This window comes from Natrix helvetica (assembly GCF_964273705.1).
Source record: "Natrix helvetica genome assembly, chromosome: 1".
NCBI lineage: Eukaryota > Metazoa > Chordata > Lepidosauria > Squamata > Natricidae > Natrix > Natrix helvetica.
In genome coordinates, this window is record NC_138548.1 from 325,801,685 (window position 1) to 325,828,620 (window position 26,936).

Here is a 26,936-nt window from a genome sequence, read left to right on the forward strand (position 1 = left end):
TTTTTCAGTGCTGACAAAGAAACCCTCTGTTTCAACTCTATTGCATTAGTCATTGGGGTGTAGACTTGGACAACTGAAATTTTAAGGGGTTGGGTACAGATACAGATGATCATAATGTGATCATTAACTTACAAGAGGCTTTCTACTGCCTGGGCAGATGCCACTCCATTCGTTTCCCTGGTGTTATGTCACAAGTAATAGATAGTTAATTCCTCAGACTGAAAACAGTCATTTTCTATCCATCATAGCTCACCAACTCCAAGTTGGTTGGCTTTCAACCTGGCCACCTCCTATTTGATAATATCTAATTAACCCTTGGACATTCTACATTGCTATCCAAAATATCTCTGTACAGTACAGATCTTTTGTTTCAACAATGGCTGCATTAGCAGTTGGGATTCCTGCTGCTTTTGCCTCAGGCATGTCATTAATGCCTTAACTACTCACTGCTGGTTCTTACTCTTCCCCAATAATTTGCTAAATATCATCTGACTTGGGTATTCTACTATGCTCATCATATCTGATTCATTTGAGAGCCTTTCCAAAAACAAGTTGTTTTTTTTACAAGGAACGTCACCCGTTCTTACTTCAACCCTCTATTTATTCAGACTTGGTAATGGCTGGCTTACACCTTGATTATCTACGTGTGAAAAAATATTAATTGGATTTAGAAAAGAAAATGCAATATAAACTATTTACAGAAGAAAAAAAGGTGACTACTTCATTTAAGACTACCAGATCACATTGTTTACATGTATATATGTATGTATATGTATATGTGGGATTCAGCCGGTTCATTCCGGTTCAGGCGAACCAGTAGCAGTGGCTGCGGGAGGATCTGCCCACCCGCCCTGGTGTAATGTGCAAGCACTGTGCATGCCCAGAAGGCGGTGTGCATGTGCAGATGAGGTGCAAGCAAAGCGAGCTCGCGCTCACATTTGCAAACCTGTAGGGAAGGTAAGTGAATCCTACCTCTGATATGTGGATGTATGTATACATGTTTCGGTGTACACATAGAAGCATCCCATCAGATGGTATATACTCAGAAGAAATCACATAAGGGATGATGTGAAGAGATGGAATCCCTGACATTTAGAGAATACCTTAACATGTGTCTTAGTGATATCACAAAAAACATTCTTAGAGTAAAGCATGTACATAATAGGAAGAATGCACAGTATCTATTCAGAATTGCTGATGCTTAACAATGGGTTGTTACTGCTCCCTCCCGTACTTGTTTACTAGGAAATTGGTAGACAATACAAATTATTCAGAAAATTTGATGTAGTGCCAAAGGAGCTAATAAAGCCAAGCAACCTGGCAGCACTATGACAGTTTAGAATCAATGCTGACAAATGCAATATAATGAATGTTGGAAAGGAGATATTGAACTATCCAGTTATAAGAGTGGGTTGTTATAAATTAACCTATAACTGCTTAGATTGGAGCCTCATTTGTGGAATGTGTTCAGTCTATAGCTGCAGTCAGAATAAAATGAACCAAGATATCAAGATAGAAAAAGATGTGTAGTAACTTGAATTGTTGTTACACAAATTGATGTTAATGCCCTTAGACATTTAATATTCTATCGCAGAAGGGGAATGAGCAATGCCAAGTAACAATTCAAAAGAATTGAGAATACTTTCAGATGAATAATAAGGTTCAAAAATGGTAATTTATGGCTTCAGAAAGAATATATATTTGTGTTACAACCCCTGGTATGCCCAAATATGGGAGGGAACTCACTACTCCCCCTTTCTGTCTGTCAGCTCACTGCAGGAGACCATCCAGGCAGAAAACCATATGTTTAATGTTGCCTTTTTATATTTGCTTAGTGGTTAATACATCTGCCTAATATGTAATACAGCCCAGGTTCAAATCCCAGTTAGGGTATGGCTAGCTGATGAGAGCTAAATAGCTTGAAATAGATCTATACTAGTCTCCCTTTATTTATTTATCAGCACAAATACAACACAAATATAAAAAGGCAACATTAAAAATATGGTTTTCTGCCTGGATGGTCTCCTACGGTGAGCCGATAGACAGAAGGGGGAGTAGTGAGTTCCCTCCCATATTTGGGCATTCCAGGGGTTGTAACATAAATACATACCTATTTCCCTGGCTCAGCTGATAAGGAGGAGAGCCTGTGACTTAGTGGCTAATACATCTGCCTAATATGTAATACAGCCCAGGTTCGAGTCCCAGTAAGGGTATGGCTAGCTGATGAGAGCTAAATAGCTTGAAATAGATATATACTAGTCTCCCTTTATTTATTTATCAGCACAAATACAACACACACGTGTGTGTGTGTGTGTGTGTGTGTGTATGATGGAAATCTTTAGAATAGAAAAAAAAGTTTATCATGTTTAATATACCCTGAAGTCAGTTAATATCTAACACCTTTAAATGGAGGAATAATGCATTAGTGGTGAGGAACTTCAACTTTGAGGAACAAATTGCCCGTATAGTCCTTCCAGGAAATCTATGACCTATCTTTCTGACAGTTTGCTTTTTCAGAGATAGAGAAAGCAAAATGAGATCAATTATTCTTGGTTTGATCCTAATTGACAGAGAAGACTTAGTCAAAGAAAAAAAAAGTAGTATGATGTGTAGTGGGATCGTTGGGGTCAGGTGATCAGGTAGCACTGGATTATTGATGGTAAGGAAAATTAAAGCGGAATGCAATTGAATGCATAACTTTGATTTTTTAAAAAAATAAAGTGGATTTAAATGTTCTTTAAAGCAATGAAGAAGCTAATAGAAAATGCTGAACTTAGTGGAAGTATTTTGTTCCCCCCTCTTTTTGAAAATGTTACTTCTGTTGAAGAATTAACATTTTCATTTACCTCTTTCACGAGGTCATATTTTTTATCATTCTTTTCAGTACCTTCCACAAATTTTATCAAGCCAGGGATCACCTATTTCACACCCATGCATTTGTCTCTGTTCAATGTAATTCTGTTACTTTAGTCTGTCAAAATCATTTTGAATTGTATTGTCAACCTCAAGATTCTTAGCCGATTATCTTCATTTTCAAAACAAATATCAAGTGTGGGTGAGAGAGAGAGAGAGAGAGAGAGAGAGAGAGAGAGAGAGAATCATTTTTTTTTAACAAATTTTTTTATTGGTTTTACAAAATTTTTAGGAAGAAGGGTAATGGGTAAAGGTACAAATTATGACAGCTATATTATGCAGGAAATGGCACTCCCCCCGATTCTCATAACTTTCACTTGTTAATACATTAAGTAAAATACTACTTAACAGTTTTTGGCAGCATATTTTTACCTTATATCTTCCAATATTTTCAATCTATTTTATATCCAACAGAAAAAAATTCCCTGTATCAGCAATTGCATTATTTTTCTAACTCACTTTTGTGATCTAAGTTTTCTCAATGTTGCCTCTTCCCCCCACCCCCCACCCCCAGCAAGGCTCCGGCACCTCCCGTGTCTTGTGTGTCTTGTGTAGTATCATCAACTTTATCTAGAAGAGTTTTATTTTTTTCCATGAAGGCCTCCGCCTCCATTGTTGTATTAATTCTGATTCTATTGCCCTCCCAGAATACCAGCATGCCTTCTGGCAGCAGCCACCGGAACCAAACCCCTTGAGAGAGAGAGAAATCTTGGAAATCACACGTGATTACAAGTTGAATATGTGTCAACATATGATGGAATTACAAATAGTAAGGCATTCAACTCTAGTCCTGTTGACCAATTTGAGTGCTAGAATTTCTAAATCTTGGGAAGTAATCCACTTCTTTCATTTTCAATCATACTACAAACTATTCTGGCAACTACACTTAAAATTATTCAGAAAACTTGAAACAGTTTGAATAAAGTGAGTGAAAGTGACCAGAGGACTAGAAATGAAATCATGTGAAGAGTTTTTGAATGAATGGTTATGCTTAGCCTTGAGAAAATATTAGTACAGGTATTTCTTAACTTACAAACTTTTGTTTAGTGATCATTCAAAGTTACAGTAGTACTGAAAAAAATACTTACAATCAATCCTCAACTGTCAAAGTATCCCCATGGTCACATGATCAGAATTCAAGCACTTGGCAACCAGCATGTCTTTCCGATGGTTGTAGCACTTTGGGATCATGTGATCTCCATTGGCAACTGTCCCACCCAGCTTCTGACTTCAGAGTCAATTGAGGAAACTGGATTCACTTAATGACTGTGTGATTCACTTAACACCTGCAGTGATTTGCTTAAAAAACATGGCAAAAATATTGTAAAATTGGGTATTACTATTGAAATACATGAACTTCTATAACAAATAGGTTAGGTCCTTTTGACTCTGATGCTAGAGTTCATGACATGGAAGAATGGATTTAAATTACAGAAAGGCAAATTTCATTTAAGTGCTACAAAAAATATTCCTTGGTTCCAAGTAGAAAGTTGCCTTGGTTGCTTTAATTTGGATTTGTTCACTGAACAGCAGTTTAAGCATGATGGCTTCTTACAGCTAATTCTTATGACTCTAATCCAAAAGGTCTGTAGTTTTGGGCAGAGTTTTTGTCTTGGAAACCTAGACAAAAATGTGAGGCTAGGAGGGAGGTGTTACAGTAGTGTCCCATCTATACCGTAAGTGACCTGTACTGTTTCACTGGATGTTGTCTTCTTCCCCATTCTGATGAAGGCCACCTGGAGATTTGAATTCTTTAGCTCAACTCTATGGAAATAACCCTGCTTAGTTTGATAGCAAGCTGGATGAAGGAAAATAAATTGAAATTGAATCCAGACAAGATAGTGGGAAACTGGATTTCAGGATTGATGTTTTTGACAGGATTACATTCCCCACGAAGGAGCACCTTTGCACTCTAGCAGAGTTGCTTCGTTCTCAGCTACTACAGATGGCAGCTCTGATGAGGCACGCCTTTGATTAATTACACAGTGAGCTACTATAACTTTTTCATTCCTTTGGTGTTGATTATTGACTCTTTGATTAGGTCTAATATTGATTACTGCAAGGCTTTACCATGGGATCTTCCTTGTTTCAGATGTCTTATGTTGCCTTTTTGGGAAAATACATACTGATACCAGTATCTGACAAAATTTAAGGTCTTGATATTCATTTTTAAAGGCTGTCTTTCTAAAGGACCACCTTGTATATGACATTTATTCAAACAATGTGAGAAATTGTGGGGAGGCACGGGGGAAAAAATGAAAGGGAAATTAGACATAACCAATTAAGAAATAGAAGGAAAATCCATTGGTAGATTATCTTATAAATGGCAATTGAATCCAGGTGGCAGGACATCTAGAAAGGAGTAATTCATATCAGTGAAATAGACCCTGTGTTAATGAACTCAATATAAATGAGCATAAAAATGTATCCCAAGACAAACATCAAGGACACTTTATTGTACCCTATAAAATTCTTGCTTCCTTAGTCTTCCGAAATTATGTGGAACTAAACAAACAGGCTCTTTAGAAGAAACCTCTAGAATTCAGGAAGGCTTCCTGATGCACTGATCATTGACTCTAGAATATACTCTCTTCATGCTCCCCCAATCTGAGCATTTAGAATATCTGTGAAGACATTTCTCTTTGATCAAGCTCTTAACTGAAATTAAAATGATTTAAACTACATTCATTCATTCATTCATTCATTCATTCATTCATTCAATTTTTGTAGCTGCCCATCTGGAAGCAAGGTATAGAATTTTTTTTTTACTTTGGTAGTTCATAATTTACTTCCCTTACCCTCCCCAGCCCATTTTTTTAAAAAAATGTACAGGAATCCTGGCTTTCTTCATTTTGTGTCATGGTCTATGCTCATTTTTTTTCAGGAATTTATTTACCAGAGAAGAAAGAGAAGAAAGAATAATAAACACTTATTATTCTGCCCTATCAGTTATGTCCATACGTTTTAAATTGTCTCATTTTCTGCAGATTGAGCAATTTAGACAAGGGGAGAAAAAAAATTCAGAACGAAAAGCATCAAGCCAGGCTCTCATCCCATGTTTACAAAAATATCTGCAATCATATTATTGCAGATTCTAATGCACAGTTCTAAGAACATTTATTTGAAATTAGTCTGACTGAGTTCAGTGAACATTATTCCATATTCATGGGATTGTAGCATAAGTTATATTGGAAAATTCTTATGCAGCTGGATTTTTCAACAGAGAAGGAGGGACATAGAGCAGTACCCAGTAAGAATTCACTTCACATTGTCTTCAGGCACAGATGTGCTCAAATACCCTCTTGTCAAAAAAATAGTTATTTTTTTAAAAAAGTGTTTGATTAAATTTATGCATCTTCTCAAGCATACATCAATGCCTTTGATAAGAAGACAACTATAGAGAAATTGTTTCTTGAAAATGCAGCATTGAATTTTTTACCTAAATCTTTCAAAGGTATCTAACATGAATGCATTAGATTAACCTAGGATTAGCTACTAAATTAAAAGTGATGTAAATTCAGAGGGATAAAATAGTTTCATGGATGTATTCTAATTCTCGTCTTTGAAATGAATTATCTGAAGCCTGAGGTATAAAGCTTCTGTTCTGGATGATGGACTATTTCCCATCAAAGTAATACTATGCAGCTTCTCATCTTTTCAGAGTTTCTTCGTAGAGCCCAGACAGCTTTAATTTTTAAGAGCCTATTGCTTCATTTTATTCTTAATTTTCTTCCCCCCCTGATTTTAGCCTATGAATAAATAACTAAGAAAGAAGACCAGGTGTCATGTAGTATTAACAAAGGTTTAAGGGCATAAGAGGAAGTTAGTCAGCTTTTTCAGATTTTATTTTAAGTTTATAGTAAGTTAACAATTGTTGGCTTATTGAACACTGTCAGCAAAATACTGTGTTGTCACCATCTGCCATATTTCAGTCTGAGCTCCAGAGTTGTAACACATGATTGGTTCTAAGGGCTACAGTCCCTTGCCTTTTGGCAACGTCTATTAGCATCACAGATTTTCTTTAATTAATGGATACCTACCCCTTGCCTTTCAGTTTGATTCACTGTTAGATTTAGCAAACAAAGGTTTTTGATGTATGTATGTTTGTTTGTTTGTTTAAATTTGCTATAGCTGCCCAACTCCATTGATTCTGGGCAGTATGAAAAACTAAAACATCCATCAAAACAAGATAAAATATAAAAGCACATAGTCCAACTCAACAGCCCATGTTCACAGCATTACTATAAAAAGACACAACATGTCCTAGCCTGCTCATTTCCCTCCATTCAGGGCAGATGGTAAATACTACAACAAGTCTTCTATTAGCTTGATAATTGGATTCAAGCTATTGCCAAGAAAAAAGTTAACATGTCTCACACTGAGCTCACCAGAGGTGTACTTGTGTGTCTGCTTTTCCAATGGATAGTCAGAGGACTGAAGACAGTCCAGAAAAAATGCTTTTCTCCCAACTGACAGATGTGAGTTGGGAACTGAGTTGATGTAGTTCTTTTGGCTCCCTGCAATGAGTTTTTGACAATTTCAAAAAAAAAAATGTTAATATTTTTTTCTGAAAACTACCCAAAGTCACCTTGTTTACGTTAGGCAGCCATGTAAAATGTTACTTTAAAATAAATAAGTAAATAAATAAAATCAGTTTTCAAGGAAACCCATTTTATGTTAGTGCTGAAGAAATGCCTCACAAGAAGGAAAGTGGGGTGAATAGAGAGAGATAGGGCTCTCCATTTTCCTAATGAATATAATTGTGTCCTCCCCAAAACTTTGCCCCTCACTTTTCTATTCACCCAAATTTTTAGGGCAGCAATAAATCCCTCATGAATAAACAGAAAAATAAATAAAATATTGGTTATTCATTGTTGGATTGTAGCCTGCCTTACTGAAACAGCAGAATACCTTAAAATATGGGCAGTGTTTGCACAAAAATCTAGATCATAATCTATAATTCAGGTGTTCTAAAATACTTTCTTGACATTTCCTGGGGAGATTTGGAGAGTTATTGAAATGTCAGGTGCCTGAAAGATAGCAAACATTTCTATCTTCAGAAAGAGAAAGAGGAAGATCTGGGAATTGCAGGTCAGCTTTTTTGACATCCATCTGTGGGAAGTTTTTACAGGAGATGATAAGCAGATAGATCCATAAAAACATTCAATTCTCAAGAACAAGTTTTGAGAGACTAATTTTAATTAATTATTTAACTAAGGGGTTCCTTGGTATGGTGTGGGGGCATTTTATATTATATCCTGATTTGACAAGCAGTGTCACCTTTTTACCTTCTTGAGTTCTGCAAAGTTCAACAAAGTTTATTCTGCAGCATGTTTAAATTTTATTCCTCTTCCTGGTTGCCTAAAGGAAGGAGTTATGGAGATCCTCTTATTCAGTCCGCTAAATTTTAAGGGGAGGGAGGAAGGAAGGGAGGAAGGAAAATAGGAAATCAAAACTTCACCTCACAGAGCTATAAATGTTCATAATCATACCTTCTCATTAATGTCATATACTTTGATCAAGTAATACTAAATATTATCATATTTAATTCAAGGAAATGGTGTGTCAGCGTTCCAAATTTCATCCAAAATTAAATCAGAGTTCAAGGCAAAGTAATCCTCAAAGTTCCAATTTATTACAAGAGACATGTTGGCACATCTGTGGAAACCCAAATCTGAAAGTTTCCTGGGGTTTCCACCCAGTTCATGATTTTGCCCCCACACCCACAAGTCCATCACATGGTCCAATCTTCCACTGCCACGCTGGCATTTCCACCCATCTAGTTCCAATCAAGTACAGAGATACATAGACAAAGAATGACCTTGGGCTTTTAGAAATGAATGTTTTATTTTGACAACAACATATTCTACTCCTTACTATTCCCCCTCCCAATTCCCCACTAATGAAACAGCATAGAAAAATAATAGAGAGTGTGGCAGGCCAAAGATCCTAAAAGGAACCAACTGCAGGCCTGACAGGGTGATAAAATCATATTAAATTTTAAAATGAAGAGGAAAAGAAGTGTTGATGAAAATTTAAATGATTTTGGTTGGGCTCGCTGGATAAGCATTTGGCAGAATTAAATTGAACTTATTCTTCAATTTGTTTCATGGTTTAAAACTATAAACTTGAAAATAATATATTTCCATATTACTTAGCATTAATACCAGTGGGGGATTACTTTCGCAACCTTTTTTCTTGAGCAGTTCAATTTAACTTAATTTAGTAAGTGATTAATATATCAAAAAAAGCTTAACTTGCACTTATCCTACCTGCTAAAATGCTGGCAAATATTGGAAAGTAATACATCCCTATTTATTATCATATCAATAGGAACTTTAGGGGTTTTTTTAAATTCTCTGAGAAAAGCCTGACAAATATATACAGCTATTTTTGAGTTAGTAGCTATTTGAAAATAAACCTCTTTTTTCACAACCTGTATGCCCCATTTTTTTTATTATTACAAGCAATTTTAATTTTATACAGCCCGTACTTTCATGATGTTTTCCGTTTAAAACAACTTGCATACCAGTATATGCGCACAAGCATTTTATGGCTTTTTAGAAAATAAGCAAAAATATTAGTGTCTAAAAGCAAAATACTTCCAGTTCTGCTTTCCTTAAATGTTCTATGAATTAAAAAGCACCACAATCAACATGGCAGTTGTAAATAAAGTGAGCATCTTGAAGAGTAATATTCTTGCAAATGACTGTGGTCTTGGCAGTTGTAAATAAAGTGAGCATCTTGAAGAGTAATATTCTTGCAAATGACTGTTGTCTGATACTATTATCCAGGTTGAATGCATATGATTCTTGTAAAGATGCAAAGCAGGCAATAAAACCAAGCTGGGGGGGGGGGGCTGGACAAGGCAGGAGTAGAAGCCCCGGGTCTGCTCTATTTGCATGTAAAATCATGAGACAGCAGTTTTGTACAAGAAGAGAACATATTGTATATGCATGCACTACCTGCATATCGCCTTCGACCCATTCAATTATCTGTTTCCCATTTTGATTTAAAAAGTGAGGCAGGGATATAGAAAAGACACGATAAGAAAGATACATTTCAAGAAAGAAAAGAAGTTTCACTGCCTCTCAGACCTACACACCTATTATTTTAAATGCTAAATAAGCTTTTTTCCCCTTCCATTTCATACATGAGGAGATGGGAAGGGTACTTGCTGTTATCCATGTATCTAGTTTGACTTCCTGCTTTAGAAAAATGCAGCATTTTGTCAGGTTGATTTCATTTTGCGGTGCATGGTACAACTAAGAAAGTAAAAGATTGCAAGTGCAAATCCCATGCAAAAGTTCTGAACAGAAGTAGATTTCAAATCATTGCCTAGACTAAAACGTAAAGGAAACCAGTTTTATAACATCTAACATCAGAATATTTCAAAAATTGCTCCTATTTTCATTAGGGGAACTGAAAGTCAAATATGGACACAGTTTCATGGTCTACAAATGTATGTTTATATTGCTGATTTAAAAATTTTTTGGATGTGCAGAAAACCACTCATTGCACAGGGGTGTCAAACTGACGACCTGTAGTCTGGATGCATCCCGCACAGACCACGCCCACCCAGCTCCGTGAATGGGGGAAATGTTGCAAAATGTCATGTGACAGAAACTTGATGTGGTGAGTTTGACACCTGTGCATTACTGTAACTACTTCATCAATAGTAGTGAAAATGATATTGATAAAGACTCCTCTAAGAGCTTCACACCAGCAATATTCATTGAAATCATTCAACCTTAAGCTGCTGATATCTAAAAGAAACTGTCCAGTAAACAGAAGCAAACTTTAGCTAAGCACTATAGAAACCCGTTTGGAGGCATACAGTATCTGCAGCACTCAAAATCCATCAGATGCCATAAACCAATTCTAATGTGAATGTAGTTTACCAATCTAGAGTGCTATATACTGAGATTTAGTCTGCTATATACTAACCTTTATGTTCCCTAATACCCAAGCTCTTACCCTTCTTTTTATATTGCTTTTAATTTTTTGTTTTCTTTATATATCCTTTTTTATATCCTTAGCTTTTTATAATTATTGTTTATTTAGATTCTGATGTATTTTGTATGCTTTTTAACTGATTGTAGCACACCCTCCTCAGACTGGTTTTCGACCATAATAAAAGTTAGAACGTTGCTATTATGACTTTTACCTGCCTATTTTAAACAGGTGGAAAGCAGGTAGACAAACAACTTATATGTGTACTGCTGTGTTTTCAGACATGCCTTGGCAATATCTATGTCTTGAGTTTCATGATGCCCTTAAAAATGAAATGAGGTTTCATTTTTAAAGACACTTTGAAAACACTGCATCAATAGAACACAGAATTCATATAAACATGTAGCAAAAGTAATAATTTCAAAAATATTTATCTCTAACAGTTTGATTACTTGACTTAGGCTTGGCTCTTGTGCTTGATATTTGATATCTATGCTTGTGAAAGTACAAAGGTGAAGACTGCATTTGGTTTTGTTGAATGTTTGGTACTTAACTGTTATTTTAAAAGATCCTCTTGCACTATTTGAAGAATGGTCCTTCAGAATGCATGCAGTACAATACATAAATTGAATTCTGTTGGCTTGAGTATTTTCTTGAGCTTTCTTGGGTTCTCTGTAAATACTCTGTGCATCCTCGTATGCTGTTGACGTGCTTGACAGTGTTGAAAATGTATGCTGGCTTTTCAGTTCTGTTGGAGCTTTAAGATAAAGAATGTGTATTTCCATTTTTATTTAATTTGCATTTGTATTTTCATACAGGGAGCAATATGTGTAGCTGCTTGTTTGTTTTTCTGCTTTGATGTTGTTAAAATACAAATGCAGTTAGGCTCTATTTTCTGGCTTTAATATTTTCAGGCAGCAATTGAGGAGTGCTATTTCTGCATTTACTCAGGCCCATTTCTCTGGCCCTTTACTCTGTTAGATGAATGATGGGCAGCAATAAACATAGACTGCCAGAAAGGCTACTTCCTGTGAACCTGGGGCAAAAAACAAGGAAAGAAAGATTGTTCCAAGTACCCATTATTTCCTATAGCCATATCCTTCATAAACACATGAGAATGCAGCCAACTTGTAATAATCCAGAATATTAGGGGTTGGACCATTTCTAAGCTTATACACTACAAGAAATAGTCCATTCTCAGTTTACAAATATGATCAGTCAATATATTTGGCTTTGTTTCTTTTTTTTAAAAAAAAACAAAGTTTTATTGGTTTTTTAATAAAATTTACAAGGGAAAAGGTAGTGGAAAAGGTATACAAATTTTGGCAGTTGCAAAGTGTGGTAGGCGCCCCCTCCCTCCAAACTCATAGTATACATCTAGGTAAAAGTCATTAATACATAGTCATATATAGTCAGCATATTAATTCTGTTAATACTTTCAGTTAGTACTTTCGTTCAGTTTATGTCAAAAATATTTTCTTATTCATTTTTGTGATCTGAGCTTTCTTGGTATTGCCCCATCTCCCCCCGCCGGCAGAGCTCCAGCCCCTCCCGTGTCCTGCATATCTGTTGTAGGATCTTCTGTTTTTTCTAGGTGTGTTTTGTTTTTTTCCATAAAGGCCTGTGCCTCTATGGGTGTGTTGATTCTAATTCTTGTCTCCTCCCAGAATATTAACATACCTTCAGGCATCAACCATCTGAACCACACCCCCTTCTGGTATAATTTATTCGCTAATTGCGAATAATTTTTTCTTTTTTCCCTCACTTTCTTGGGGATCTGCTTCAGAATGGTTATTTCCCTATCATGGTATGTCAGGGCTTGCCCCCTTTGTGCACCCAGAATTTCGTCTCTTGTGCTTTTTCTGAGGAATTTAATATGTACCTCCCTGGGTACGTTGTGTGTTCTGGCATAAGCTGAGTTCACTCTATAAACCAGATCTATCTCCAATTCCATCTGTTGTTTTTCTTTATGGATATATTCGGCCAAAATATTTATCATGATGTCCCTTATGTTTTCATCATCTGCTTCCATCACATTTTGAAATCTAAGATAAAAGGACATTCTCTCAAATTCTGTTTTCATTTGTTGGGTATCAATTTCTTTGTTTCCCTTTTGCACCGCCTCCACCCCCTCCCTCATCTCAGCCGCCCCACCCTCCAAAAGGTCCAGTCTCTGTGAGTTCTTATAAATTTGGGCTTGATTCTCTTTAATTTCTTCTTTCATTTCCTTTAATTGTTTCTTAATTTCCTCTTGTCCCTGTAAAAGTTGCTGAAGCATTTGTTGCAAATCCATCTCTGTACTTTTAGGTTGGATCAGGTCTGTTATCTTTGATTGTGTAGCAGGGCTGGAAGTTGCTGATGTCGGGGCAGAGGTAGCAAAGCCAGGCTTTCCAGGAGGTGGTCTTTTAGGAGCCATTGTTTATCAAATAAAGAGCTCAGTCAGTATAGAGAATGGACAGTTAGAGCGGCAGAGCAGCCAGATGAGTCCAGGAGGCAGAAGGTCCAGGCAGAAGAGAATTTCTCTAATCACCCTGGCAGTAGAGCAAAATTTTTCACTCCAGGGAGTTCAAAGAGTAGCAATCCACAAGAGATTTCTCTGAGTAGCACGGAGACAAAGACCGGAAGCCTGAATTTTTAAAGGTGGAGTCAGGTTTCACAGTTCATGAAGACAACGGAAGTGTGCCATCTTGCCCTGCCAGCTTCGGGTTTAGAGGCATAACAAAGTTTTCAAAGTTCCCAAAGTTTTCAGATCATCAGTACATTAAGGGGTTAAGTTCAAAGAAAGTCACTTTAAGCAAGGGTGTGGCATCATTGGTTGGCTCTCCCCCCCTCCTCCTTCCCCTGGGGCTGAGAGCGCGATTGTTCAAAGCCGACTGTCCGAGGGGGGGGAAATCCCCCTCCCTCCAGCCGCGCCTCCCAAGTTAGCCGAAAGGAAAAGTTTTAAACTGCTGAAAAGTTCTTCAATTCAATAAAGGGAGTGGAGGGGGGTATGCGCCTCACCGCACCGCCGCTGCTTCCTTCTGCTTGTTCATTCTCCGCACAGCATTCAGCGAAGATGCCCACGTGTCCTCCGATCTGCTCCCCGGTGCCTTGGGCGAAGCGGGGGGGCCCCTCCAGCCGCCGCCAATCCAGGGTTCCCCCTCGATGCCGTATTTGGCTTTGTTTCTATATACAGTAATAGTGTTGATAAATAAGGATTTTTTTTTAAAAAAAGTAAAATCCTACTGCAATTCTGTTTTGTTTGTATCAGGTCAGAGAAACTATTGCTGCATTTCTAGTTTCATCCAGAAAACCTTTAGCTACTTTACATCATTACGGAGTTTGGAAAAATGGAATGTATGTAATATTAATGCAAAGTTTCCTTGTTTTATTATTTATATGTTTTTCAGGGCAAAGCCCTATCAATTTCACTTGCATAAAAATATTTAAATTATCACATGCACACACACATACATATGTAACATGATCTGAGGCTTATGCCTTTATATAAAATGTAAAGTTTTCAATCTCCATTTAGAACAATTATAGATGGGATTATAAATATTGTGGCATAGTTAGATTAGAACCCTCTGTGTCATTTTATGTTAGTCACTCTAGCTAATTCCCTTTACAGAGCTTTTGACAGACCAAAAAGCTCTTCACTTGAGGGAGAATAACTTAATAGGGGTCAATGTAGAAAAATATATTTATTTTTCTTTCTCTTTTATAGTATCAGTTGGATAATTATTGAAGCCAATATTAAGCATTTATTGCAGTTTTAATCAATGTCGAAGAGTACTCAAAATCCACATGTGATGCTAAAACAATGAAATTGATATTTTAATAAATAAGTCATAGCTATAATTTGACTACATTAAAATGGAGGAAGCTGCAATGTTTCCATTTTCAATATTCAGTTTAAACGATAGGCTATTTTAATGGAGCCAGTCATTTTGAAAAGGGCTTGTTATTAAACAATCTATGTGCTTTTTTTCCCCTCAGTACTCAATCTTTTTGTAAAAGTAGGCTCTCTACTGTTTTGACATGTTATTGTTTCTTTGGTATATGCATTGGCCTGTTTGGGAATTATACAGTACTTTTACTTTGTTTCTTACAATGCTTTTTTTTATGGAATCAATTTGTTTTGTGTCATTTTAGAAAGTAGTTCTGAGACACATGTAGTTTTGAGCTGACGTGATCCATTATTATCAATATTATTAGTATGGTTCATGTATATGTCAGACTGTTTGATAATTTGTTTATTATAATAAGATAATATATATTGCTTTAATATGGTACTCTTTTTTTCTGTGGCAAAATCAGTTGGAGCTGCCAAGATAGTTTTTTACTGATCTAGAAAGGTAGTGCATGTATATCTGTAGAAATCTCTAAAAACAATTTGAGATTATAAAACAAGCTTATTGAATAACATTTGGATGATTTTCTCCTCTTTCATTACTGCTTACTCTACCAATGAAATCATAACATGCACATGGCAATTTCAGTCATGTTTCAATTCTGTTTTACAATCTGTTTTCCAAAGTGTCCTTGAGGGCAGAGACTGATTTTGCACCAAAGCAGAGATGGGTGTCATAGATCTCTTTCTCAAAGCAAGTTTTCCTATCTTATCAAATGTTAATTGATGTGTTGGATTAGAAATCAAATCAGAAGTTTCACTTGGAAGGAGAAGAAGCAAAGAAACAGACCTCATATAATTTGAGACATAAAACAGCTTGGATGGAATGTGAAATGACAGTAACTAATTTTTCAGAAGAACAAAGTTGATAAACCTTGGATCAACTGTGTCCAGCTGTTTAACTCACCACACATTTTCATTTATTCTGGTTTCATTCTTCAGCATTCAGTTCCCCAATCCAGGCCTAGGGGAAAAAAATTAAAACATTGCTTCCAGATTTCTACATAAAAAGTTCTTATACACATCCACTGCCTTTTCTCTCATCAACTTTTTCCTCATCAGCCTTTTCCCTCATCAGCCTTTTCCCTCATCATCATAATGTTCATTTATGCTTTGCAGCACCTTCAAGAGTCCCCTTTTTCACGCTCCTGTGTGGGCCAATGCTCCCTCTAGCCCAGGGGTGTCAAAATCAAGGCCCACGGGCCTTGGAGTCTATGGGGTCTGGTCTATGGGGTGCTTAGATCTGGCCCATGGGCCCGCCCTGGAAACAGCAAAGGGCTGTCGCGCAGTACCTCTGCCAGTGAAAACGGAGTTCAAGAGGGCTGTATGCGGCCCTCCCAGGCTCTTGATTTCAGCTGTGACAGCTTCTTGCAGCTCTCTGTCAGCAAAAATGGAGCTCGGGGGTGTGTGCTCCCAAGCTCCAGTTTGCTGGCAGAAGGTTGCTGGAGGCCGTCAGGGCAGAAAATGGAGCTTGGGAGCCCATTTTCACTGGCAGAGCACTCAGGCCACCACAGGCAACACCCCCCCAAAAAACAAGTGATGTCAAGCTGGCCACATCCACCTTGACCCAAGGTCAAACACAACCCTGATGCAGCCTTCAATGAAATTGAGTTTGACATCCCTGCTCTAGCCAATCGCTAAGAGAGTATTAGAGCAGAAAATAGCTGGCAGAGTTCTCTCTCTACCTCAGTTTTCACCTTGCCACATTTCAGTTTTGCAGTGAGGAAAAAGAAAGGAAAGTAAGCTGAGGAAGTAACAAGTCAGTCATCATTCAGTGGGGAAGAACTAGGGTGCTTTGGGTTTTGCAGGTAAGGGGAAGATCCAAAAGTGAAAAAAAACAGGAATTCTCAATTTCTGAAGCTGCTCCAGAAGAAGTGAAGTTTATACTGTAACATTTCCTCTGGAGCAGAATTTAATTTTCAAAAATAATCAGCATGGCTTTTGATGATGGCTGAAAGAGTAAAAAAAAACCACCCGATGCCTATATCCCTTATTTCACTTACCTTTTTAAGCTAGAAGCTGTGATTATACAATGAAGAGCAGTCTATTAATGAGCCAGCAGAGACCAAATAAAGGTTTGAAGAACTTTCTAATTCTAAAGTTGCAAAAATGTAACATGATTGCAGATTGTACTAATGATATTTTTCAACTACTTTTGGTATGTTGCTTTCGTATGAATCATCACGATAAGATATGAATGGGGAAGTAGCAGGCTGGTTGAGCTATTCTTCTGTCATGGAAGGAGGACCACAGCGCATGAGAAGTGCAGCCTTTATTCTTCAGACAATTCCTGCTTTCATATTTTTAATAATGCTTATGCTGTCTCATCCTTAGTAGTGCATGCCAAGGTCAAAGGAACAGCTTGTAAAATATGGGAAGGGTAGTTACGTATTCGGATTAGGTTTGATACTCCAATACTCCATACTCCTCTTGTTCTGCTCCTTGGAGGCACAGTGCAGCTGCAACTACTTCGGGAAAGCTACTTTGAGTCTTGTATGAATCTGTTTCTTTTTAAGTTAATTTCAGCTGCACAGTACCGTAGACAGCCCTTGTTAAAACACTCCAAACAAGGAGGGAAAGCACCCAATGTGATCATTTGTACCTTTGCCTTTTGCCCTTCTCATAGCTTGAGAAAAGATTGTAAATGAAAAAAGAAACCAACATCTTATTGGTTTCTTTGGAGGAAGAACATACATTCTAATCATAATCCTCCATTCCATATTGTTTTCTGGAAAGGGCATCACCCATAATATAATAAGTAGTTGCATATTTTCAGAAGGTCTGCTTTCATTCACACTGAAGTGTGGAAATTTAGAGGGAACTTCCCAAACAAATATATTATGTAATGAATATAGTATGGAACATACTCTGTCATCTAAGGTACATATTAGAATTGTTAGAACTATTCGTAAATATTTTAATTGTGTAAACTCTTAAGTTAGAGATGCACACTCATCTCCCAACATATAACATTATTTTTTCTACATCTTTTATTTTTAGAATATCATTCTTAAAAGATGGAAGCTTCCAAATAGCTAATGTGAGTAAATCAGATGCTGGAAGTTATACCTGCCTGGCAGAAAACAAGTTTGGAAAAGCTAGTAGCTCAGCTACTTTATTAGTAACAGGTAATTAGATGGCTAATAAGGTTTTACTTGAAGATTATATGAATTGAGTAATGTGTGAAAGAGATATTTTGATTTTGAATTTTCATCTTATGTTAGGATAAGGTAGTGTACATAATTCAAATGAAATACGTAATTTGAGATCTTTCTAAATTGCTATGAATGCCACACTATACAATTTTTCAAAGGTTCAGAACTGCATAGAATAGCAATTAAGCCTTTGGAAACATCTATTAAAAGCAGAAAAGCATGAGAGGTTAAGATATGCCATCAAATATGCCATATTCTGAGAGGTGGTCATGGATCTCCCCTCCCGAATCTGAAGAAATGAAATGGAAAAAACGGGGAATGATCTTTTATTTATAGCCATGGAATGTTCCAGTAAAGGTTCAAAAGACAGGATTTTCTTGATCTATCAGTCAACAGAGAATGGTAGTCAATAACATAGCAGTTTTGGCAAAGAGAAGATGTACACAATTAGAAAATACAGTGCAGCAGGAGAGAGCAAGGAAAATCACAGAACCTTTTCAGTTTACTGAAGAAAATGAAATATAAATTTGTCTACAAATAAAAGAGGAAACCTGCTACAACAATGTCAAAATGGTGGACACAGACACACAAAGCCCCAACCTTTTAAAAAAATGTATAGTAGATTTCCCCAACCTTTCCCACTTAGTGAACCAGTGGGGTGGGTGTGAGGGTATGGTACTACACGAGCGACGGCAAACATGCACGCATATCTCACGCAAGGGGGGATGCATGTGCGAGCTTGCTCACCACTTCCGTGGCGTGGTTCCAAATGCTCAAGTGCTGGTAGTGGGCTAGGTTCCGGGGTTTGGGGACCTCTGATGTATAGTACATCACACATAGAAAATTGATTTCCCAATTGTACCCACCATTTTGAATCAATGTTCCTCACTATAAGTACCTCAAAAAGAAATACTTGTAACTTGAGTCATTCTTTTTGAAAAGCCAGTTTATTTAATTTGCATATTAAAATAATAGATCAATAATGATTTTTTTTTAAAAAAATCCAAAATAACAAGAGTTGTTTTAGTTCTCTTCTACATTAATGTGGCAACCTGTAGGTTGCAAGTTTCGTGCACTATCAGCATCCTTTTTGTGATGCCTCTAATAGGCCTAGAGGGGCCAGGAACAATTTTTACACAATAAAATTATTCTCAACTCACTATTGTTTGACCATTTTCCCCATGGAGTTTGAGGGACAACATGAACTAGACTCAATTTTGCTTCTTGCACCTCATATTAACCTTCCTCCCTCAAAAAAAAAAATTACAAAAAGGATATTATCTTCTCCTTACATCATATGGTTCCAAGTGGCAAACAAATGCCATAATAATCATATTGTAATATTTATCATATTGTAGGAAAACTGATGAGGCTTGGATCTGTCTATTGGGTTAAGCATTTCTGAGTTAAGCCATAATGGTGTCACACTTTGTGGTAACCAAAAAGCACATTTTTACAAAATATGATTGCTTCAATAACAGGGTTATGTAACACAAAACCAACCACCCAATAGCATACATACAAAAAAAACCTACTGAATCTTTATACATGATTTTCTCTAAAGGATTACTGTGCAGAAGTTATCAAATGGTATCTGGTTTATCTTTTTTAAAAAAAAATCTGAAGAATTTTAAGTTCAGTTTTTGCAAATATAGCATGATTACAACATTATTAATTTATTTTTGTTGTTAATATTCCTGGAGTATAGATGGAGTTTGGAAAATAGATAGCTTTGAGTTGACACAGTTTCTTCAGTGTATTCTTAATGGAATAGAACATTGATTTAAAAAGCATCATGAATGTAACACAAGGAATGTAGCAAAAGAAGCTAGAACTGACTCTTTATGTTCTTTGCAGATCCAACCCGGATAACATTGGCACCATCAAATATGGATGTGACTGTAGGAGAAAGTATAATTTTACCCTGCCAAGTTCAGCATGACCCACTCCTGGATATAAGTTTCACATGGTATTTTAATAGTGCATTGACTGACTTCAGAAAAGATGCATCCCATTTTGAGAGAGTAGGTGGGGTAAGTTATAATGTAATTGTGTACATTTACTTTATTATTAGACCTAGAATCATGAAAAACAACAAAACAAAAGCAACGCAATTATATTCCTCTTTAAATTGTATTCTGTTGTCTATAGAAATAGAAATAGCACTTAAACTTATATGTATACCGCTTCATAGTAGTTTATAACAGCCTCTAAACAGTTCACAGAATTAGCATATTGCTCCCAACAATTTGGATATTCATTTTACCTACCATGGAAGGTTGGAAGGCTGAGTCAATCTAGAGCCCCTCAGGATTGAACTCCAGACTGTGAACAGAGTTTGCCTGTTCGCCACCAGGACTCCTATAACTAGCATTAAGACTATAGTTTTGTGGTTAAATAACTTATGATAGCATGGAACTTATTTTATACAGGCAGTCTTTGACTTATCACCACATTTGAGCCCAAATTTTCTGTTGCTAAGCAAGACAGTTGAGTTTTGCCCCAGTTTATGGCCTTCATTGCCACAATTGGTAAGTGTTTCACTGCGGTTGTTAAATTAGTAAAACGACTGTTAAGTGAATCCTGCTTCTCCATTGACTTTGCTTGTAGGAAAATTGCAAAAGGTAATCACATGACCCCAGGACACTGCAACTATTATACCCATAAACCAATTGCCAAGTATTCAAATTTTAATCACATGACCACGGAGATACTGCAAGTGGCATAAGTGTGAAAAATGGTCATGTCACTTTTTCAGTGCCGTTGTAACTTTGAACAGTCACTAAACAAATGGTTATATCTTGTATTCTGGATAGCTTGATAGAGGTTCTTTAAGTTTTGCTCAATTTTGGTTACAGCCCCAAATACCTTTCCAGAGAGCTGTGCACATTACCAATGATGTTCCATTTTCAAATAGGCAAACGTTTTGTATTTCCTTAACTCCATTAATGGCCTCTTGTTCCTTTGTTTCAACTTAGAGTAGTTTTTATTTCCATGAAGTTTTTAAAATTGCCTTGTGGGTTTTCAAAGTTTGCTGCTTTTAAGTATTACTATTATTCATTGTTTAGATTTTGGATGATAAAAGTCTTAGAAATGATGGGTTACTAACCATCTACTAATTTCCATAGGGTCCAACAGTATAAATTCAGATTATGCTAGGTAACTACAAAGATTCCCTGACTTATTAACATTGCAATTATAATTTGAGAAAGATTCATATCAGCTGAAATTGTGCATATATCAGTAGTATAATGCTGTGGCTTGTTTATTTCCACCCAGCCTCTTGACAATTTGTGTTCTATGCGTCACCCACCTAGCAGAGATCTAATTTTGCCAGCTGAAACTGAATAAAATCACTTCTACTGCCAAAACTACATAAAACTTTGACAGTTTCAGAGCTTTCTTTCTCTGTTTTCATAGCATTCAAGATTGATTTACATGAATTGTACAGATTTTAGCAATACGGTGAATTATTAGTATGGGTAGTCCTTGCTTACTGACCATTCAAAGTTACAACAGTGCTGAAAAAATTGGCGTGTGACTAGTCCTCACAGTTAACCGTCTCATCATCCCTACAGTGATGTGTTCAATCAGGTTGCATTTACAGTGGTTGCAGCATTCTGTAGACATGTGATCACCAGTTATGACCTTCCCAGTTCCCCAAGGAAAGTCAGTGGTGAAACGGGGGGAGATAGCAAGTTGTGGTCATTTGATAACTTGCTTAATGATTGCAGATGATTCAATAACCATGGTGTTAAAATAGATTACAAAATCAAATGTAAGGTATCATGTTGTACCTCACTTCACAATCGCAGCATTTAACAACTTTTCTGATCCTTGTCGTAAGTCAAGAACCACCAGTATTGTAGATAAAGGTAAAGGTTCCCCTTGCACATACGGGTAATAAGCCCAATCGGGCTTTTGAGCACATGTGCTAAAATAAGCCCTCCCCAAAAAATAAACCATCCCTGAAAATATTGCAACACAGCAGCAACAGCCATGAGGTGACCATGCTCGCCACCTCCTGCACCTCAAAAATAATAAGACCTCCCCAAAAATAAGGCCAAAATAAGGTTACACAGTGCTAGAGATTTGAACCGCCGAACTGCCCACCTTCCTGATTGACAAGCTTAGCCACTGAGCCACCACATCCCTACCTGTATTATCATTCAGATTAAATATACAGGCTCTCTCTCTAGCATTTTACTATAATTATATAATTATAGCATTTTACTATAAATACACACACACACACACGTATGTGTGTATGTGTTGCATTTGTGCTGATAAATAAATAAAGGGAGACTAGTATAGATCTATTTCAAGCTATTTAGCTCTCATCAGCTAGCCATACCCTTGCTGGGATTTGAACCTGGGCTGTTTTTACATGTTAGGCAGTTGTATTAGCCACTAAGCCACAAACTCTCTCCCCTTATCAGCTGAGCCAAAGAAATAAGTAAGTGTTATATCAAAATACCTGGTATGTGCAAATATGGGAGAGAAGCAGTATGCTCCCTCCCATATTTGGGCATACCAAGTGCTTTGATATATATATACCAACCAACCCGCTTAGAGCAACAAAGCCAGCACTACACATACACACATACCAATATTTATAGAAAGACAGCAGCTCCGATCACGCTTTGCTCGCACAATCACAAAGCCGAAGGCACCAGCCTGAAGATGGCGAGTGGGACCTCGTCGAAACGTCGCCAAGACACTCTCAATCTTACATGGGAAAAGACCCGAATACACCAAGACCTGCATACCTATACCCATGAAAATCTACAAAAACAAACATACAGACACACACAATATGGTATGGATTTATACATGTATGGATTTTTCTATTTGCATCAAAAAAATACTCAGGCCTTTATTTAAAGTAAAATTATTCTCTCTGGCAGTCCCACTACTTAGTTCATATTTTGAATATTTAGAACAAGATTAATTTTGCTGAATAGGTCACTGAAAGAAATACTAAATATGGGAGATATATGCACCCCATATTTACACACATACACACTGTATTTTTTGTTTTGAGGATTTTTTTTATACTGCCATTTCTTATTTAATGTGAGAATCTATATGCTTTGATTCCAAACGCCTCATTTTATATATATATATATAATAAAAAAGAATGTGGTTTTCATTTATTTATTTATTTATTTGCTTAGCTTCCATAAAGGAATAGCCAATCGTATCCATTCAGTTAAGACAAACAAATGCAAAGTCAATGGATTGGCTGAAGATATTTTATATTGAAGATATAATTTAAGGTTTAAAACATTCAAACTGAATGATGTATATTTCCTGGTGATAAACAGTATGAATATATGAAGTAAATTAAACTGCACGTAAGAAAATAAGATTAATCCTAATGTCCCCTTTAAAAATACAACAGAACATGAAATATGATTGCAGACTGGAAAACACTTCTCTAAAATGAAGTCAATAATTCAAACAATCTGAGAAAACATTTTCATGGACATTATGAAATGAGGAAAGTGGTATCACTTATATAAATCCCTAGTACACAAGCCAAGGTTTGAAAACACAAATACAGACAGTCCTCAACTTATTACCATTCATTTAACAATCATTCCTAATTTGAATTTGTCCAGTTCAATATTACCTATATCTGTGTTGCAATTTGACTGTACAATTTATTTTCTCCAATAATCTCCATTTTCAAAAAGAAAAATTTGATTTCTTCCAAAAGTTACTAGCAAAATACATATATAAATATAATTGCATTTTAGATGTTAATTGCTCGAGGCAATACTGCCAGACAATACCATTTCCTTTCACGTTACAGTTATGTTTCTTGCAACAATTCTGTTGCAGAGCAGTTTTATTCTATATTCCAATCAAAGCTCTCTTTCTTGTTTTAAAAGTAAGGGACTATGTGGTAGCATGAAGTACCTCAATACTTGGGATGAAAATCAGAAACAAAGTAGAGGCAATTGTTGTTATTTTAGTTATGATTCTCACTTGAGATTGAAACCATTTTTAATTAATTGCTGTTCATCAAGATAACATGAATTGCTTTCCCAGAGTACACCTTGAATTATGAAAAATTAATATATTAATCAACAAAGGATTAAAATGTGATCAGATAATTCCTACTTTTAAAATATGTAGATTTACTAACCTTAATAATGCTGACGTTAATTTTGGTTTAAAACTCAATAGTTTAATGCCAAATGATACTACAGTACATATTCAAGATTAAGTCTTGGAGCTATGATAGTGATGGACCCTATTTTCTCTTTGCAAAAAGTCCTAAATTCAATTCCTGGTATCTCCAGTTTAAATTAATTTTAGGCACCAAAATGCAGAGCCCTAACATGAATGATAAACGTACCAGAAACTTCTAATAAAATTAAAGCTCTTAGAAAAGGGGTGACATTTGGACTCTTTTATGAGAATAGTCAATTATCATCACAATATAATAATAACATAATCAGGTGGCAGATCAAAGATTAAATTTTTTGAAAATGAAGAAGCATTTCCCGAGTTGAAAAGGAGTCATTTCCTCATAACTGAAATCTATTTTCATTAACTAGGAGCTAAATCTCGTCAAGGCAAATCATAGATGTTGGAGTATCTTTTTTCTCCTTAGACCTTTGACAGATTGATCAATAGCTTTAATGATTCTTAGAGCAATAAAGGTGGGTTTATGGTTAGTCACTTTGCTGATAAGGTCAGAAGAGAAGAACTGAAATAAAATGTTATCTGCAGTGGGATACTCAGAAGAATGCAGTGGGAAACCATTTCAGAATTGTTGTCAAGAAAACAAATTATGGAGATAGCTGAAACAGGTAAACAAGTTTGGATGCCAAACGTTGGTTCTCAGGTCAGAAGGTATTACAGTCAATGATGATTCCAATATTGAAATGGAAAGGGAAGGGAAGGGTAGGCTGAAGCTGACAAAGCAGAAATGAAATGAATGGGAATGGGATGTATTAAATCAGATGGTTACTATTAAGGATATGAGATCTTGTTAAGAGATCTTGTTAAGGTATGGAGTAGCAGTCATAACATTGACATTGCTAAGTAAGTTTTTCTCCATAGTTCATAAGTAACATAATCATACTTCTAAAATTGGTGGCTAATTCATTTAGAATAAGTGTTGTACAATTGTATGCTATGATTGTAGATGTAGTGGTTAAAGGCTGAATAATTCTGTGACAGATTGCAGAAGGTAATCTAGAAGTGTAACACATCCACCGCTCACTGCTAATTGCTTATTACAATAAAAAGTTGGAGAAAGATGAATTTCAAATTATAGAACAATTTCAATAATATAAATATAAAGACAGGGGAGTATAACACTCTGGAGTACCATATTTCCAGGAGATCTCCAACCTGGATATAAGGAGCAATTCTCTGCCAGTGAGAACAATTAGTCATTGGAACAGCTTGTCTCCTGAAGTTATGGCTACTCCATCATTCGATGTTGATATTAGACAACCATTTATGAAGGATGGGTATAAAGCCATGATGGCAAACCTATGGCATGCGTGGCATGAGCTCTCTGCGGGCACTTGAGCTGTCAGCCCAGCTCACCTACATCGCGCATGCGTATGTGCCTCTTGCTGGCCAGCTGATTTTCAGGTCTCTTGCTGTGCATGTGCAGGAGTGGGATTAATGCAGGAGATGTGCATGCATGCACAGGGGGGGGCGCCCCCTACAGCCGGTTTTTGGTCCCTGGAGGCTGCAGGAAGGCCCAAAATGGTGCAGCAGTGTGGCACGCACATGCACACCGAGAGCGTGGGTCATGTGCACATATGCAGGGGGAGCGGGGCTTTTGGCATGTGATGACAAAATGGTTATCCATCACTGGTATAAGGACTCCTGCCTTGAGCAGGAGTTGGATTAGAAGACCTCCAAGCTCCCTCAGATCTATGATTCTGTGATTCTATGATATACAATTTAATCATAAGATCATAGGAAGGAATAGATTTAGTACATTTAATTTGAAATGTGAAAGAGACCTGAAAAACAATGGAGAGAGATTGTTTTTTTTTAAAAAGTAAGAAAAAAATCCCAAAATTTGAAAGAAAAAAAAAAGATCCAAGTCACTTTTGAAACAACCTGTCATGGGATCCAAGGAAAGACAGTGTGAAAGCCTTACACATCCTTTAAAAAATGTAAAATAGCCAAACATAGATGTGGTGAGAACCTAGAATAAAATCTTACACAGACTTTATAGATCACGCCAAAATAAAGTATGAATGGTAGTTAGAGATAGAAAATAAAAATGGAATTCATGTAGTTAGCATCTTTTTACTTATCTTGGCTGGCTTCTATTTTTGTTAGTTATTCTGCTGTGATGCAGTTCCCTCAAAGCAAAATAGGAATTGAAGGTACTTGCATTCCTCTCCATGACTGTCCCCCTATGTTTTTCTGCTTTTTTTAGAATTGTATATATCCTTTCCCCTTTCTTTCTTTTATTACTGATAGAGTGGGAAACACTTTTTGGTTTTAGCTTCAGTGCTTTAGTCTTCTTTCTGCAGATGTTAGTCATTTTGCTGGTATAACACCTTGGTGATTATACCTTTCTTCCATTCCCTATACACATCCCCTTTTGTTCTTAATTCAATTGAAAGTTCCCAGAATATCCACAGCAGCTTCCTAAGGTATCTCTTCCATCTTTTCTCTCATTAGAAACAGAAGCATCCAATTATCTTTGGTATCTTGTTTTGGAGCATTTTGACCTGAGTATTTCTTTGTACGCAAAGCCAGATGATGATTCTCTAAAACTGTTGAAATGAGCCTTTCTCAATCTAAGGTGCAAGTATGACTGTGCTGCAATTTCTCCAATTTTCTCCTTAAAAAAAATAGTACAGATTCCAGGAAAAGATACGAAACAACTTTTTTAACCTTTAAATTCAGAAGTACTACATTGTCATATTGCTTTATCACTGTATTACTTTCCGCTTTAGCTCTCGGCTTCTACTCCACTCACTATCTGAGGGGAAAAAAATGTTTTGCAACTGATCAATTATATTGCA

The 26,936-nt window shown here is 36.5% G+C and overlaps 1 protein-coding gene across 1 annotated transcript in view; it reads left to right on the forward strand.

Annotated features, from left to right (window-relative positions):
- The window catches only part of LOC309399729 (contactin-3-like), a 239,464-nt gene that overhangs the window by 189,193 nt on the left and 23,335 nt on the right, over positions 1-26,936 (forward strand). The window contains exons 10-11 of the mRNA XM_081967803.1: positions 17,762-17,889; positions 19,774-19,949. Coding sequence (XP_081823929.1) covers positions 17,762-17,889; positions 19,774-19,949 — 304 coding nt within the window. The remainder of the gene's footprint in view (positions 1-17,761; positions 17,890-19,773; positions 19,950-26,936) is intronic.